We start from the raw sequence: 15,244 nt of genomic DNA, 5'->3' as shown, positions 1-15,244 counted from the left end.
GTTGCTTCTCTGGCAGTGTTCTCTTAGAGGTGTTGTAGAGGTCTGAGGACTTAATGCAATCTTGCATGCATTCTGTTTGGCTACAACCTACCCACCAACAGAAGCCGGAAGCTGTTCTCACCTGCACACCCCTGGCCCCTCCCACGGCTGCCCCTCACCTCCATGCAGTCTCCCAGGACAAACTCATAGATGATGAAGGCGATGAGGTTGCCGCTGCTCATCTGCCCCGAGATGACGAGGTGGCCCCCGTAGTAGAGGATACTGACCTGGACCACCAGGAGTGTGAGCTGGACAAGGACAAGGGCGTGGTTTAAGCTTCCAGGCCTGAGCCAGACCTGCCCTCTATTCTGTCCCCCAACTCTGTTCCCGTTAGTAAGACCAGGGAAACAGGAGAGTAGCTTGAGGAGAGGACCTCAGAACACTGGGCTTGGTGACAGGGTCTTTTCCCACTAAACCATCTCACTGGGTGCTAGAGGGCAGCTTTAGAAGCTCTCAACACCCTGCTGCCAACGGAAACTTCTTGGCCCTGTCTGTCACTCACACCCCTCCCCCAGCAGCTCCCTACAAAGGCCCCTAGCTGGAGCAGGCTGTAGGCTTGGCAGCAGAACAAGGCTCTCTTTGTAAGGCCCTGGCTGGCACATGCCACCTTCAAGTTCCTCCGCTGGGCCAGGCAGGGCTATTCCTTCTCATCTCATGGCTCGGAGAGGTTGGGGTTCCAGGAAGTCACACAGCAGCAGGGCAGTCAGGGCAGGAGAGCGAGGCCCTTTTGTTCCTTTAAGTAGGCTCCTGAAGAAGGGCAGTATCTTGGGGATCCCCTGATGTTTTAGGGGGCAGTCTGAGAGACAACCCACCCCAAGCCAGAGCGAAGTCAGCATCTGGACAAGTGTCCGTGGGCATGGCAGAAGGTGCCCAGCTTCGGATGAGCTGACAAGAGGCTTGGCGGGCATTTTTAGGAGGCAGTGTCTCCGGTAGTGAGCAGTCCTTGCCTCCTGGCTCCCCTGTACCCTCTAGCTACTTCCTCCCATGAAACTCTCTATCTCCCTACCCCGCCACCACTCCCAGGCCAGCCTAGCTCCTACCTCCCAGACTATTGGGACAGGGACAAGCCCAGTTCTCTCCATTCTCTAGGGAGGGGCTGTGGCCTAGGTTGGAACCTAGTCAGCCTCAGATACAAGCTCCTGCCTGCTCTGAAGGGGACAGAGGCCTCTGAAGGAAGGGCACTGTGGTCTTTCCAGGAAAGACTCTGATGGCTTGACACCCATATGTGGGGAGCTGGACCGTCACCCAAGCAAGGGATCCCTATCTGGGTGCCCATCCACTCACCCCTGGGGTCTGACCACACATACCCCACTGCCCCAGACGTAGGACATGTAGGCTGCGGCCTCCTTCCTGTTCAGCTTGTAGACCTGCTGAAGCTTCCGCAGGAACACCTCTGCCTCCTCTTCCTCATTGGCAAAGCTGCGGACCGTCTTCATGGCGCTGATGGTCTCCTCGGCTGTGGTGCTGGCTCTGGCCAGGGCACTCTGGACCTCCTTGGAGAGCCTCTGTGCACAGGGATGGGCAGGACAGCTTCAGTCTCCTTATGAGCCCACCTCCATCCCATTCTGTCCACCCCAGCCCCCTCTGCTCCTAACTGATGAGACAGACTCAAGAGAACGAACCCATGGAGCTCCTGAGGGCTGGGAGACCTTAGGTCACTCACAGTGCCCAGCACCGGGAAGCAGGGAAGCAGGCCCCGCTGACACGGAGACCACTGACCACACTCTGACCTCAGTTAGCTCCAGAAAAGGAGCCTCCACACCTGACCCTGTGCTTGCCCAAGAATGGTAGTCCCCGGATGTTGCTCAGGCCGTACACAACGTAAGAAACACTGAGCACTAAGGGGCAGTGTTTATTATCTGCACATCCTAGGTGAGAGAGAATGTGAGATTCCAAACATGTGTCATGGCACAGGCTGGGAAATCTGCTCACATGGAGAGGAGGCAGCTTCGGAGGGGAAGCAGGGTCTGCATCAGCCTGCACTGTGGTAATTAACACAACAGCTGCCCAGGCAGGCAGGAGTGCCATCCCTTCCTATAGGGCTGGCTCCGTGACCTGAATGTCACACTTGGTCACAGGGAGCAGAAAAGAGAAAAGGCATGGAGCTGGGGATTTAGCTCAGTGGTAGAGCGCTTACCTAGGAAGCGCAAGGCCCTGGGTTCAGTTCCCAGCTCCGAAAAAAAGAACCAAAAAAAAAAAAAAGAGAAAAGGCATACATACTGCACTTGGGAGGCACCAGGTGGGGTCCCAAATCACGTCTGGTGTGTGCGTGCGTGTGTGCGTGTGTGTGTGTGTATTTTTCCTTTAATTACTGTGGCAGGGACACAGGCAGAAGTCCCCTGTGTGAGTTACCTTTATGGGTTGATTATACCCTTCTACCTTTCCGTGGATTCTGGGGATTGCACTCAGGTCACCAGGTTTGCCCAGCTGTTACTCCTTGGGCCCTCCAGCAGCCCAGGTCACATCTGGCTGCAGGTGGTATGTGTGTCTTGTAAAGGTGGCAGACCCTAAATTCATTTCCTCAAGGCTCCACCCACTTAGAGGTGGAGCCTGAGGCGGGTAGAGGTAGAGGCCAGGGAGAAGGAAGGTGGGGGCAGAGTGGAGGTGGGCAGGGAACAGGCTCCATGCCAACCGTGTACTTTCCCCCTCAGCGGGGGAACTAGTGTAGAATCCGTGTTCAGGGCTTAGGGGTGGTGGCCTTTTGCTGGAGGAGGAAAGGATCCCCTCGAAACCAGAGGGTCACACCCTGCTCTTGTCACCTGCCACTTCCCTGTCTCCCATCACCTACCCCAACAGCCACCTGCCGGTTTCTCAGACCCACCAGGCACATTCCTACCTCAGAACTTTTGTGCAGTACCCTCTACTCAGAACACAGAGTCCTGAGACAGCCCACCTTCCTCAGGTCCTGCTAGCCATCTACACTCATGGCTTTACTTTGTGCTTGTACCTACCTACCGGGGCCTCCTCTCTGGCTCAGCCTTACGTGAATTATGGTGTGACCACCGTGTCACTTGCGGCCTACTTTCTTGCTTCCCAGTGCTGGGCACAGTAGGTGCTCAGGAAACACCCAGTGAAGACAATGAATGACCTCAGAACAGCCTCGTGGAGCCTCCGAGACTCTCGAAGCAGACAGAGGCACTGCCTGGGGACTGGACGCTGCCTACCTTGTAGTACTTGCCGTAGATGTTGGACACCATCATGATGATGGGGAAGCCCATGAAGGTGACCAGGGAGAGCTGCCAGGAGAGGCTGAACATGAAGACCACCACGCCCGTGACCTTGACCGTGTTCCTCAGGAAGATGTTGATGTTCTGGGAGACCAGGTCGCTGACCATGGTGGTGTCAGAGGTGAGGCGGGAGATGAGGTCCCCTGGAACACAGGCACTCAGCCCTCTGTGGCAAGGATGCCCAGAGCTGCCAGGGTGGGCGGAGGGGACGCTAAGGGGCTTCTGAGATGGAGAACAGGAGTCAGCCCTCTCCCCCACTATGCTATATGAGAATGATGGGGGTCACTTCTGGAAGACTAGGGAGCCAGTCCCACCTCTGGTACCATTTTTTCCCTTTGTTTTGTTTGAGGCCAGGGTAGCCTTGACAGGGTCACAGGTGTGTCCCATACATGGTTCCAGCATATCGTGTGAGGTGTCTGCCTGTCCACCAAGTGGAAACAGTGGCTGGAGGTCAGTGGCGGGGGAAGGCCAGTGTGATAACACACATGTACCCACCACAGCTGGATTTCAAACTTCTCTTCGCTAGCCATCACTGGCAGAGTGGGTAAACACCCCCACACCCACCCGCAAACAGCCACCTGAGCTCAGAGAGGAACACATAGCAGTGTTTCTCACACACTGTGGGATACTGGACTAAATGCCTTGCAACGGCCATTGGGGCAGCTACTGCAGGAGGGAAACAGTCCCTGTGGGGGAGGGGTGGGACAGGTGTGGACTGGCCCAGTGCTTGGGACTTGGTGGACATGCTATTTTCTCCCTGCTGGCTCTCCCCATCACTTGGTCCACAGGAACTGGGCCTCTGTGGGCCTCACCCTTGGGCAGCACTGGCCCCTGGGTTTTCACAAGACAAGAGAGGCTTTGGTTACTGCAGAGAGCTTCAAGAGGCCCGGACAGGGTCCCGTGGTGTTCCCAACTCACACCAAAAATGTCACCAGGCAGCTTGGTGTCCCAGGGATCCACCCTGAACTGGACCACAGGACGACGTGCTGGTGTGGTAAGCCAGGCTGCTGTCAGGGCCCCACAGGAAGCTAGCTCACCCTGGACACCCAAAGTCCCCAGGAGGACCAACCTGTGCGATTCTCGTCAAAGAAGCTCGTCTCCTGTGACACCAGGGAGCGGAAGAGACAGTTGCGAAGGCGAATGTTCAGTCTGGCAAATACGAGGGTGAAAATGCCGCCCCGAATACCTGCGGCCAATGAGCTGATTGCAGATGAGAGACGGTATAGCCGGTGTCCTTCCGGCAGGCAGCGCCACCCACCAACAGCCCCCTTCCTCCCCAGGGACAGAGGACAGGCCACTCTGTAGGGATGGCATCTGGGGCTAGACTCCCCAGGGGTAAGGGACTCAACACTGTCAGCCAGACCCTTCTAGAACAGTATAGAAAGCCAGTCCTTTGGGCTATATATTCATAAAACAGCCAGGGACAGGAGCCATTTTCAGAGTCAAGAGGGTATGGCTCTAGGATGTGGCCCAACCAAAGGGTTCCAAGTCAGTTTGGGAGGTTGCCGCGGTGCTGGGCCGGTCCTGCACCCTCCTGCCCTCCCTCCTGCAGGAGTGCCATGTATGGGTTGGGTGGCTACCTGCCGATGGCCAGCAGGCAGACGACGACGACGGCCGTGGTGAACTGGTCCATGCTTTTCTGGATGACGATGCTGTCGATGGCCCGGCCAGTGTAGTAGGGCAGGAAGGTCTCTCCTGTGGGGGAGACAGGGCAGGCTCAGCGCGGGGAGCCCACAGCCGCCCTTCTCTGCTCACCCAACCCGAGGCCTGTTCTTCGATGCCTGCTTGCCCCTGCTGTGGTTAAACTGTCAACCTTCTGGAAACAAACCTCTGGGCATGGCTGTAGGGAGTTTCTAAGACTGGTGGCCATATCATAAATGTGGGCTACAGTATTCCATGGACTGGGGTCCCTGACCGAATAAAACGGGGAAAGCAAGCTTAGCACCAGCGTTTATCTCTGCTTCCAGGGTGGATGCCATGCGACCTACCATCTCATGCCTAAGCCATGACTTGCCTCCAAGATGGGTCATGAGCCAAGGTCAACCCAGAGAAGAAAGGGAATGCACCTCCCTTCAGAGAACCCGTAACGTGACACATGTCCATAGCCTGGGCTGACACTGAGGACACCTGGGCGGCAAGCATTCGAAGCCACCTCATTCCCTCCAGAGTAGGGCCTGTCATGGGTCTGGACATCACCCATTCCACGTAGGCCACAAAGTTCAGCTGAGGGAATGCCAGAGGTCACTTCCTTCTTTCAGGTGTGGAGTTCACCTTCCAGAACCAGGAAGACTTTGCTAGTGTGGCTCCAGGCTGTGCTGGTCCCACCCCTCTGAGGGGTGACGCTCTATGGCTGGTAGGGTGATTTCTCATCCACAGGCTTCCTATGTCTTCGCCCTGCTGACTCAGTGGGTCACGGCGCAAGGAAGAAGAATGGCTGAGATTCAACACAAGTTCATACAGGTTGGAGATCTCCTATGTAGGAGGTGGGGCTTTGAGGTGTGTTTCACTCAGAAGCCCTGCCCTTCTTTTCCTGAAGCTGCCCTGGGGAGGTGTGGGATGAGCTTTGGGAGGGGTGGGCACACTTCCTCTTCTCTGAGGACCCTGCTATGCTCTCTTGGATGCAGACACCAACCCTCTCTTCACCAACCCTTTGCTCTCCTGCGCTGGGGAGAGAGCGGAGTCCTGGCCCTGGGCTAGCCCTCCCGTGCTCCAAAGCACCTGCCTCCCAGGATTCTGCAATGCTCATTCTCACAAAACGGTCAGTGCGGAAGCATGGCCCCTTAAAGTTGGGTCTCTGTCTCTCCCGGGAGTCCTCACTGCTGCAAATTGCTTAGGTTGAGCTGGCCTTGAGGCCGGACACAGGTTCTACGGTACACGTCGGCTTGCACTCTGGCCTTCCATGGGGAAATGGCGCCCTCTGCCGGACGAGGAGCAGAGCAAGAACAGCTAACTCTGGCCAGATGGGGTTTCCAGCTACATACAGCTGGCTTTTACCTGAGCTGAAACTCTGCCTCAGTTTACCCACAGGGAAGAAAACCTTGTGGAATTCTGATTATGATGATCTGCGTGGTCTTGGGTGCTGGGGGTAGAGGGCAAACTCTTCTGAGGAATCTGTAAGCACTCCAAATTCTACACTAGGTTTCCAGAGAATTTCCTAACTCTGACCTCTGCTGCTGCCTCAGTAGTTCGCCTGCTCTAAGTCACCCATCTTGCCTGGACTGTCTTGGGGACTGCTCTCCACTTTTGAACACAACTCAGATCTTGGCCATCACAGCTCAACACAGCCTGTTCGCTCCCAGCATTCTCAGGGTCAGAGCCAAGGTCCTTGCGAAGGCTCATGACAAACCACGCAGGAAGGCACGGGGCTTCTGCCTCACCTCACTTACCTGCCTCGCCAGCCTCAGTGCCTCTTAAACAACCAGGTTCCTCCTGCCTCAGGACCTGTGCACAGCTGACCCCTCTGCCTAGAACAGATCTTACCTCAGACATCTGTTCCTTTATCTCCTCCAAGTCCCAAATGTCACCCGGTGTTCTTACGGGCTTGGTATTTTTGTTCTTGCTATTTGTGGAAATGACTTCTTTCCACAGAGTAGGAGACTGGAGCTCTGAGCTTGCCCACGTTTCTGTACAGTAGGGATGCCAATGAAACTCAATGAAAGAATCCTGCTCTACACTGCCTGGGAGCTGAGGCAGGAGGATTTCGAGTTGAGGGGGTCACCTTCAGTGCTATAAGACCCTGTCTCCAATAGCAAAAGCCAGCCATGTGTGGTGTGGTGCTTGCCTATCATCTCACTTGGGAGGTGGAGGCAGGGAGCTGGGGCGTTCAAGGCCAGCCTGGGTTACGTGAGGTCATCTGAAGGCAAAACCACAAATAACCAGGAGCTAAGAAGATGGGACTGTGCTTGCTGTGCAAGCTTGAGTTCAGATCCTTGGCCCCCGTGTGAACAGTTCGGCGTGGTGACATGGTGCCTCTAACTCCACGCTGGGGAGGCCGAGACAGGCTGATTCTGGGACGGGCACTGGCCAGCCAGCCCACTGAATTAATGAGCTCCGGGGTCAGTGAGAGACCCTGCCTCAAAAGACAAGGTGGAGGTGACCGAGGAAGACAGCTGACATCAGCTTCTGGCCTCTGCACACGTCCACACAAGGGCCGGGTACATACATACACACACAAACATAAAATGGGAAACAGAAAAGAATCCTGAGCTGGTGAGATGGCTCAGTGGGTAAAGCTCTAGCCACCGAGCCTGACAACCCGGGTTCCATGCTGGGACCTACATGGTGGAAGGAGGGGACTGACTCTCTTAAGTAATCCCCTGAGCACCACTTACAGGGCACGGCATCTGCTCAACCAGCCCTTTCCCCAGATGAATAAATAAATTTAAAATGTGATTTTAAAAACGATAAAAGATCCTTCTGGGAAAGCCAGGGCTATATAAAAACAAAATCCCTGTCTCAGAAAATAAAATTAAAAAGAATCTTTACAATAAGAGACAATGTTGATGCCCGGGGCAACTTTAATCTCAGCATTCTGGAGGCAGAGGCAGGTGGATCTCCAGCTCTGTGAGTTCAAAGCCAGCCTGGTCTACAGAGAGAGTTCTAGTGCAGAAAGGGTTATATAGTGAGAACCAGTCTCAGATAAACACGCACGCACGCGCGCGTGCGCGCGCGCACACACACACACACACACACACACACACACACACACACACACACCACGGGAGAGGTGTGCCAGATCGCTAAGGCACTTCCTCACTCAGTGGCTTTTCTGAATTTAGGTCACGGGGGCACAGACAAGGGTCGGCACAGGTGAATGCCTGTGGACTGAAGACTGCACCCATGCTGGGCACCCTGCTCGCCTCTCTTAGCACTCACAAGCTCCACAGTCCCCTGTAGGGTGAGAAACAGAGGCTTAGCTTGCTAGGCCCTTGGCCTGATGTAGCCCTGAGGGCTGCCAGAACTCAGAGGCATTGTAGTACATCTGTGCTCCCTGCGCAATGCCACAGCAACATAGGGCCACCATAGGCATAGCGACAAGGTCATGGAGTGACATCCGGTGCCAGCGATCAGCATCCTGGTGAGTCACACCTGGCAATAGCACCAACACAATGGCTGAGGTGCATACAAAGGTCAGTCAGATAAATCCAAGATGGCTACCCAAGCAGGGACCTGGTTAGACTGAAAGGGTCAGCCTGGAGTTCACAGCTGCTCAAGGCTAACGTGCTCCCCGGGATGGGCCAAGATTTTTTTTTTTTTTTTTTTTTTTTTGGTTCTTTTTTTCGGAGCTGGGGACCGAACCCAGGGCCTTGCGCTTCCTAGGCAAGCGCTCTACCACTGAGCTAAATCCCCAACCCTGATGGGCCAAGATTTATCGGAGACATTTTATCTTTTTAGCTCACTGGCCCACCCTGTCCCTCAGCACCATGGGGACCGTGATTTAAACTTTACATCCCCTCAAAATCTTGTGTGATGGAGGATGGCTCCCTTCTGGGACTTGGTGCAAACATTAGGAGGCTGGGCTTAGTCATGTCAGGTATGCCTTTCTCTTTCCCCCTTCATCTACCTGTGCCTCTTCTTCCTGGCCACCATGAATTGAGCAGCCCTGCTCCACTACACTCTGGCCATGATATTCTGCTCACTGTAGGCCCGACATCCATGAACCAGACAACCATAGCTGGAACCGGATCCCACAGGCCAAGCTAACCTTTCTTCCCTTTCAAGCCGTTGTCCTGGGCATTCTGTCACAGCGACACACAGCCGATTGAAGTGGGGACTGTACCCCTGCTTTCCACACACAGAAACCAACAAGCAGAGGCTGAGTAGCTGTCTCATATCACACGGACTCTAAAGGGAGGAACTGAGGGGACGGGAGGGTGTGAGGGAGAGCTTGGGGGGGAAGAGGGAGCTTGAAGGAAAAGGTGGTAGCATCTGCCAGGTCAGGTTCACTGACCCTTCTTTGAGAATACTCTGTGTCACTGCCCCCAGGTTCTGTCCCTGTGAATTCAGCATACCAAGCCCTATGCTAGCCATTCCCCCGAAGAGAGAAGTACAGTTCAGTAAGGTTGATAGCCTTACCCCAGGTCACACAGTTCATTGAGATCCCAGGCCCTGCCAGTGGGAGAAGCTATGGAGTCTCAACCTTCCAATAGCACCTTCCTGCCCATGACCTACAGCGCCAGACACTCAACTTTCAAACCAAGACACACTTCACCCTTCAGCTCCATTCAGTCACACAAGATGAGCTCATACAACAGGAGACAGACGGGGAAGGATGTATGCTACAGCACACAGTAGAATTCTACGCAGCCAAAGAAAATAATGTTGGGGGGCGGATGTCCAGGAGACGTTGGAAAAACAAACAAGAATGCCAACAGAATACACAGGTGAGGGGTGATATGCTGGGAGTTACGTTGGGAAACACCAGAGAGAGAGGGCGAGGGCTTGCTGGGGAGATGGCTCCCCATGTGCTTATCCCACCGCTGAGGAGGTGGAGACAGGAGAATCCTGGGCAGATTGACAGCTCCTCTAGCCAATCAGTGAGCTCCAGGTTCACCGAGCGATCCTGTCTCAGAAATAAGGTGGAAGACACACGCGCTGACTTCTGTGTACACACAAGAACACATATACGTGTGCGTGCACATGAGATGAGGGAATAAACAGGTCTCCGGCCCACATGAAGTCTATAACCTGTAGCTAGCCCTGGGCCCCACAATGCGGGCAATCAGGTAGAATTAGCTAAACTTTTGCCTTTCCACATCTTCTTTCCTTTTCTTTTTTTCGGAGCTGGGGACCAAACCCAGGGCCTTGCGCGTGCTAGGCAAGTGCTCTACCACTGAGCTAAATCCCCAACCCCGTCTTTATATTCTTAAAAAAGATTTATTTATCATATCTATGAGTACACTGTCGCTGTCTTCAGACACACCAGAAGAGGGCATCGGATCCCATTACAGATGGTTGTGAGCCACCATGTGGTTGCTGGGAATTGAACTCATGACCTCTGGAAGAGCAGTCAGTGCTCTTAACCGCTGAGCCATCTCTCCAGCCCTTTTCTTTATATTTTTGACACAGAGGCCTACTCTGCCTAGACTGACCACAAACTCTCAACAATCCTCCTGCCTCAGCCTCTCAAATGCTGAGATGCAGGAGAAGACACCGCATCCGTTCCTTCTGGGTCTCAGGGTGGTGTAAACCACCTAAGTAAATAGCTACACGTTTGAGAGCGAAGAGGTTGCTAAGCAGCCTGCAGTGCGTCCCTGGAGACCAAGGCCCAGCATGGTCAGACCCAAGACCCCACTTACCCAGAGCCGCTACGATGAGGAAGAAAGAGGCAGCTACTAGGAAGGCCACATCAGGCTTTGTGTAGGACAGCAGCTTCTGCAGCGTGGCCCCTGATGCCTGCTCAGCAGGGGCCCCACCCTCACCGTGGAAGCCCTCGTTCCCCGGCTCCAGGGCCTCCGCGTCCGGCCGCACGGTGGCCAGCAGCCCCCACAGCAGGAAGGAGGCAGCCAGCGAGATGTAGGTCCATACGAAGAGCGCCCAGAACCATGGGTCCCGGATGGGCCTGCGCACCTCTGAGAAGAGTAGCAGTTTGGCCATGGCATAGATGCCCACAAAGAGGCACACGAGGGTGATGACGAGCCACGAGGCCCGCAGGCGCCGTGGCCCCAGAGCGCTGTTCTTGGCCACACCGATGGTAGCCCCCAGCAGCAAGCAGCTGCGGTACAGGCAGGCAGCCCAGAGGTCCAGCACCGAGTCGAAGATGTTAAAGTGTCGGATGTCCTCCAGCAGGCTGCGATCCAGGTGGCTGAAGGCATAGATGGCCGTGGTCACGCCGACGTCCATGCTCACGAAGGCCAGCGTCACCACTACCGCCTTCCACAGCCTCATCCTGCTGGCTGGCGGCCGGCGGGTGACAGGGGCAGGCTTTGGCTCACCGGGGCAAGGCCATCACTGACAGCCGGGTAAGGCCACACCTGCGGGGCAACAGAAAGCATCAGGGCGAGGGGTTCAGCTGTGTTCCTAGGGCTGCACCACCCCGAGAGAGCCTAGGAGTTATAGTGATTTCCTGCGATGTTGGAGGTTCTTCTCGTGCAAGGAATGCTTGACATCTGCTGTAGGCTTGACCCTGTTCCTTGTGTTTGGGATTTAGCAATGAACAAAAATTGAGCCAGGTGTGGTGACTTAGGCCTCCAATCCCCACACTCCACTCCAGAAACTGAAGGAAGCAGGGAGGGCTGTGCCAAGTTTGAGTTTGAGGTTAGACTGGGCTACAGAGAGAGAGACAGACACTACACACACACACACACACACACACACACACACACACACACACACACACACACAACACACACACGGTCTAGGGAAAATGAATGGCTCAATGGGCAGAGAACTCGCTGTGTGAGCATGGGGATTTGAGTCAAACCTCCAGAACCCACAAATGCCGGACAGAATGAACTCGTCTATGACTCCCAGGGGGTAGGGTATGTGTGTCAGAGTCAGGTGGATCCTGGAGTTCACTGACCAGCCAGAATCAGTGAGCTCCAAGTTCAGTGAGAGACCCTGTCTCAAAACAGAAGACGGAGGACTAGAGAGACGGCTCACCGTTACAAGCAGTTGTTAACTCTTGGGCTCATAGAGGACCCAGCATCCACATCAGGTGGCCCAAACCACCTGTACTCCCCACTCCCTGGGACCTGATGCCCTGCCCTCTGGACGCCACAGGCTGCTGCATGCACGTAGTACACACGAACTCATGCAGGCACATACACATACCCATAAATAAAAACAATCATTTTCAGGAGGTGGAGAGCAATGGAGAGATAGCGGGCATCCACCTCTGAGGCTCACTCGTGTGCACGCACGCAGATACACATGAACACGCTTGGGTGTGCACACGGACAACAAAGAGAAACAAGAAACGGTGAAAACAGACCACAAGATCCCTGCCCCTGTGAAGATGGCCTCCTGTAGAGGAGGGAGATTTAAAAGGGACTGACGGGGCCGGACAAACAGCTCAGTGGTTAAGGCCAGCTGCTTTCCCAAAGGACCCAGCTTTGATTCCCAGCACCCACGTGGTAACTAAAAACCATCTATAATGGCAATTCCAGAGGCTCCAACATCCTCCTGTGGCCTCCTTGGGCACGGAATGCATGTGGTATACACACATACGTTTGGCAAAATACTCATCCACATAAAATAAAAATAAATCTTAAAAGACAGAGATGGCTGGCCCTGAATGCTAAGAAGGAAGCCTGCGAAAGGAGGGGGGTAAATGGGAGGAAACACAGGCACAAGACTCGGAAGAGGTGAGGGGGAGCGAGGCTTGGTGGCTTGAGGCTTGGAATTCTAGCTACTGAGGAAGGCAGGAGGCTGGCAAGTTCAGGGCTAGCCTGGGCAACCTAGTGAGACCCGGTGTCAAATTTAAGTATACAGTGTAGGCTTAACTCAGGGGCAGAATGCTTGCCTATGTGTGAGTGAGGCCCTGGGTTTAATGTCTAACAGACACAGAGAGAGAGAGAGAGAGAGAGAGAGAGAGAGAGAGAGAGACAGACAGACAGACAGACAGACAGACAGACAGAGACACAGAGAAAGAAAGAGAGACAGACAGACAGACAGACAGACAGACAGACAGGAAAGAATCAGCCCCATGGATACACTGGGAAAGCATTTTGGACAGGTGGAAGAGAAGGCTGGGCCCTGAGGGAAGGCTGTATCCTTTCTCGTTGAGGAGGGCAAGGAGGACTCAGGCACTGGGAAGGATCACATGGAGGACTTTGCCACCACCGAGGAGGTGATGCTCAGATTAGCAGAGCTCAACAGAGTCTTCTGGAGTCTGGCCATTGGAGGCTTCACTGTCTCAGTTGCACGGGGTGGCAGTGAAGTCTGGTGACCAGATATCAGGCCTGGCACGGCAACTGCTGCTGATAGCAACGGTGAACAGTGTATCTCAACTCACCTTTCACACTCTCGGGCGCCATAGCAACCCAGAGACCTTTGGTTCTGCTTGGAAGTTTCCAGCCTTCAGATCCAGCCTGGGTTGGCCCTCACACCTAGCTCTAGACCTAGTTTATTTTTTTCTTGGTTTTTGCTGTCCACTCCACCGATGTTCCCACATGGGATCCCCGAGGACTCACTAGGGCCTAGGAGAGCCCAGAGCTTGAGGGACACAAGGTGTGGATCTTGGGGCTGGGGGTGGAGTTTGTCTAGGGTAGGTGTAGGACCTGGCTGGGGCTGACCCTGAGAACTGACTGTGTCCTGATCAGATCTCCCTCGGAGGAAGCAATGGTGTCCTATCAGTAAAATGGGCAACGCTCCGAGCCCTGTGTGTGTGTGTGGGGGGGGTGGCAGCACTGAGTGACAGGACCCTCAGTCCTGAGGGACACCTTTCCCGTTGCTCTGGAGGCCACACCGTGGGGACTGACTTTGAACTGTAGAGGGATCTAACCTTTTACATGAGGTCAGTTTGTCTGCAGCTTCATTGACACCTGGAGAAACCGTGGCACTGGAAGACAAAGTCACCTGCTCCATTCACTCGGCCAACATGGGCCCAAACCTAAAGAGACCCTGTGTGAAGGACTCCGCCGGCACCAGCGTCCTCTACCTGTGCACACTGCACGTCTGGCGACTAATACCTGCATCGCGTGCCTATGGAATGAGCCAGGCCCTGCACCACCTGCTTTCGTGTGTTAGCTCTTCCTCAAGATGTCGCTGTGAGGTCTGCACTGCCATCATCTCTGTGAAAATGAGGCCTAGAGGAGACTTTACCCAACAGCCCACAGCTGGTGAATAGCAGAGTGGTTAGTGTCACTTCTGAGTACAACAAACACTGACAGGACGTGCTCCTTTAAGAAAAACAGTCGACGTTGCTCAGACAGAGGTGACAACAGTGGGAGCGTGGCACCGTGAGATGCCCATGGAATATATTCTAAATTGTACAGTATAGACACTCGAGGCACAGAGAGGACAAAAGACCTGCTCCATGTCACACAGCTAGGTCGAGCTCCAAAGTCTGTGCTCCGTGCCTGTTTACCTGATGACGGTCCCTTCCAGGTGGACGGGCCCCCTGATGCTGCTAAGAAAGGATCTGAGGTGCAGAGATGGCATGGAGGGCCCAAGCCTCAGAGGGGGTTGTTTTATTTTATTTTTTTTGTCATCCCAGCACTGCCGGGCAGATTGGAGTGTGTGACAGACATAGCTTGATTAGTCAGCATCTGCCTTTCCAAAGGGAGCCGGGGCCAAGTGGGGTCAGGGCAGAGAGGAGTGAGACAGGCAGTCTCCCTTCCCCGGCCTTCCTCAGTCCCTGCTAGGTCCGAGCTGCCAATGCAGCTCCTGGGCTCAGTCTGCTGCAATGCAGACGCCTCAGGGAGTATGAGTGGGTGAGCTCCACTCGGAGCCCAAGAAGGGAAGCTCCTGGCCTAGCGCCACCCCAGGCCTCCTGCCAAGCAAGTGCTGGCTTCACCAGGCCTGCCAGGCACCCGACTACTGCCTTCCTGGGGTGGGCACCAGGGGTCTATGGCCCCTAGGAAGGGGCCAAGGCTCAGGAGTGAGACAGAAAGATCAGCCGGAAATGGGGAGCTAGCCTGAGGGCCAGGAGCTAACCAGCCTCCGTCCTTTTGACTGTCAGTCTTGGGGAGATCTCTTCCTGACACCCCAACAGCCCAAGTAGCCAGGTGCCCACACCTAGGGGTCCCCAAGTGCTCATGTCCTCTGGAAAGATCACTCCAGATGCTAACATCGGAGGCTAATTGAAACACTTTTGCAGGTGACAAAAATGAAGCTGGGAAGGGAGGTAGAGAGGCTTGTCTAGGGGTCTAGGGGTCATCCAAGGCAGAGTACCCATAGTCCCTAGGTGCCCTGCCTCCCAGGAGCTGCCTTCATCTACTGCAAGTTTCCATGGATCAGAAGCCAACTCAGGTCAGGGCAGGTTTTAATCCTGGGGCGAGGGTGGGATGGCAGGTTACTCTTGTTAAATAAACTAC

General features: G+C 54.7%; 1 protein-coding gene across 5 annotated transcripts in view; it reads right to left on the bottom strand.

The window, feature by feature from the left end:
- The window catches only part of Abcb9 (ATP binding cassette subfamily B member 9), a 46,204-nt gene that overhangs the window by 15,910 nt on the left and 15,050 nt on the right, over window positions 1-15,244 (bottom strand). For 4 of the 5 annotated variants that reach the window (XM_063271610.1, NM_022238.2, XM_063271612.1 and 1 more), the window contains 6 exon segments: window positions 10,565-11,239; window positions 4,847-4,961; window positions 4,336-4,466; window positions 3,204-3,409; window positions 1,347-1,544; window positions 159-287 (listed from right to left, as the gene is read on the bottom strand). In XM_063271610.1, coding sequence (XP_063127680.1) covers window positions 159-287; window positions 1,347-1,544; window positions 3,204-3,409; window positions 4,336-4,466; window positions 4,847-4,961; window positions 10,565-11,153 — 1,368 coding nt within the window. In that variant the 5' untranslated portion in view covers window positions 11,154-11,239. 5 annotated transcript variants of the gene reach the window in all.

The sequence above is a fragment of the Rattus norvegicus genome, chromosome 12 (genome assembly GCF_036323735.1).
Source record: "Rattus norvegicus strain BN/NHsdMcwi chromosome 12, GRCr8, whole genome shotgun sequence".
In the NCBI taxonomy this organism is placed as follows: Eukaryota; Metazoa; Chordata; class Mammalia; order Rodentia; family Muridae; genus Rattus; species Rattus norvegicus.
Note: the sequence above shows the minus strand (reverse complement) of the source record. Positions and strands in the feature narration are given on the sequence as shown.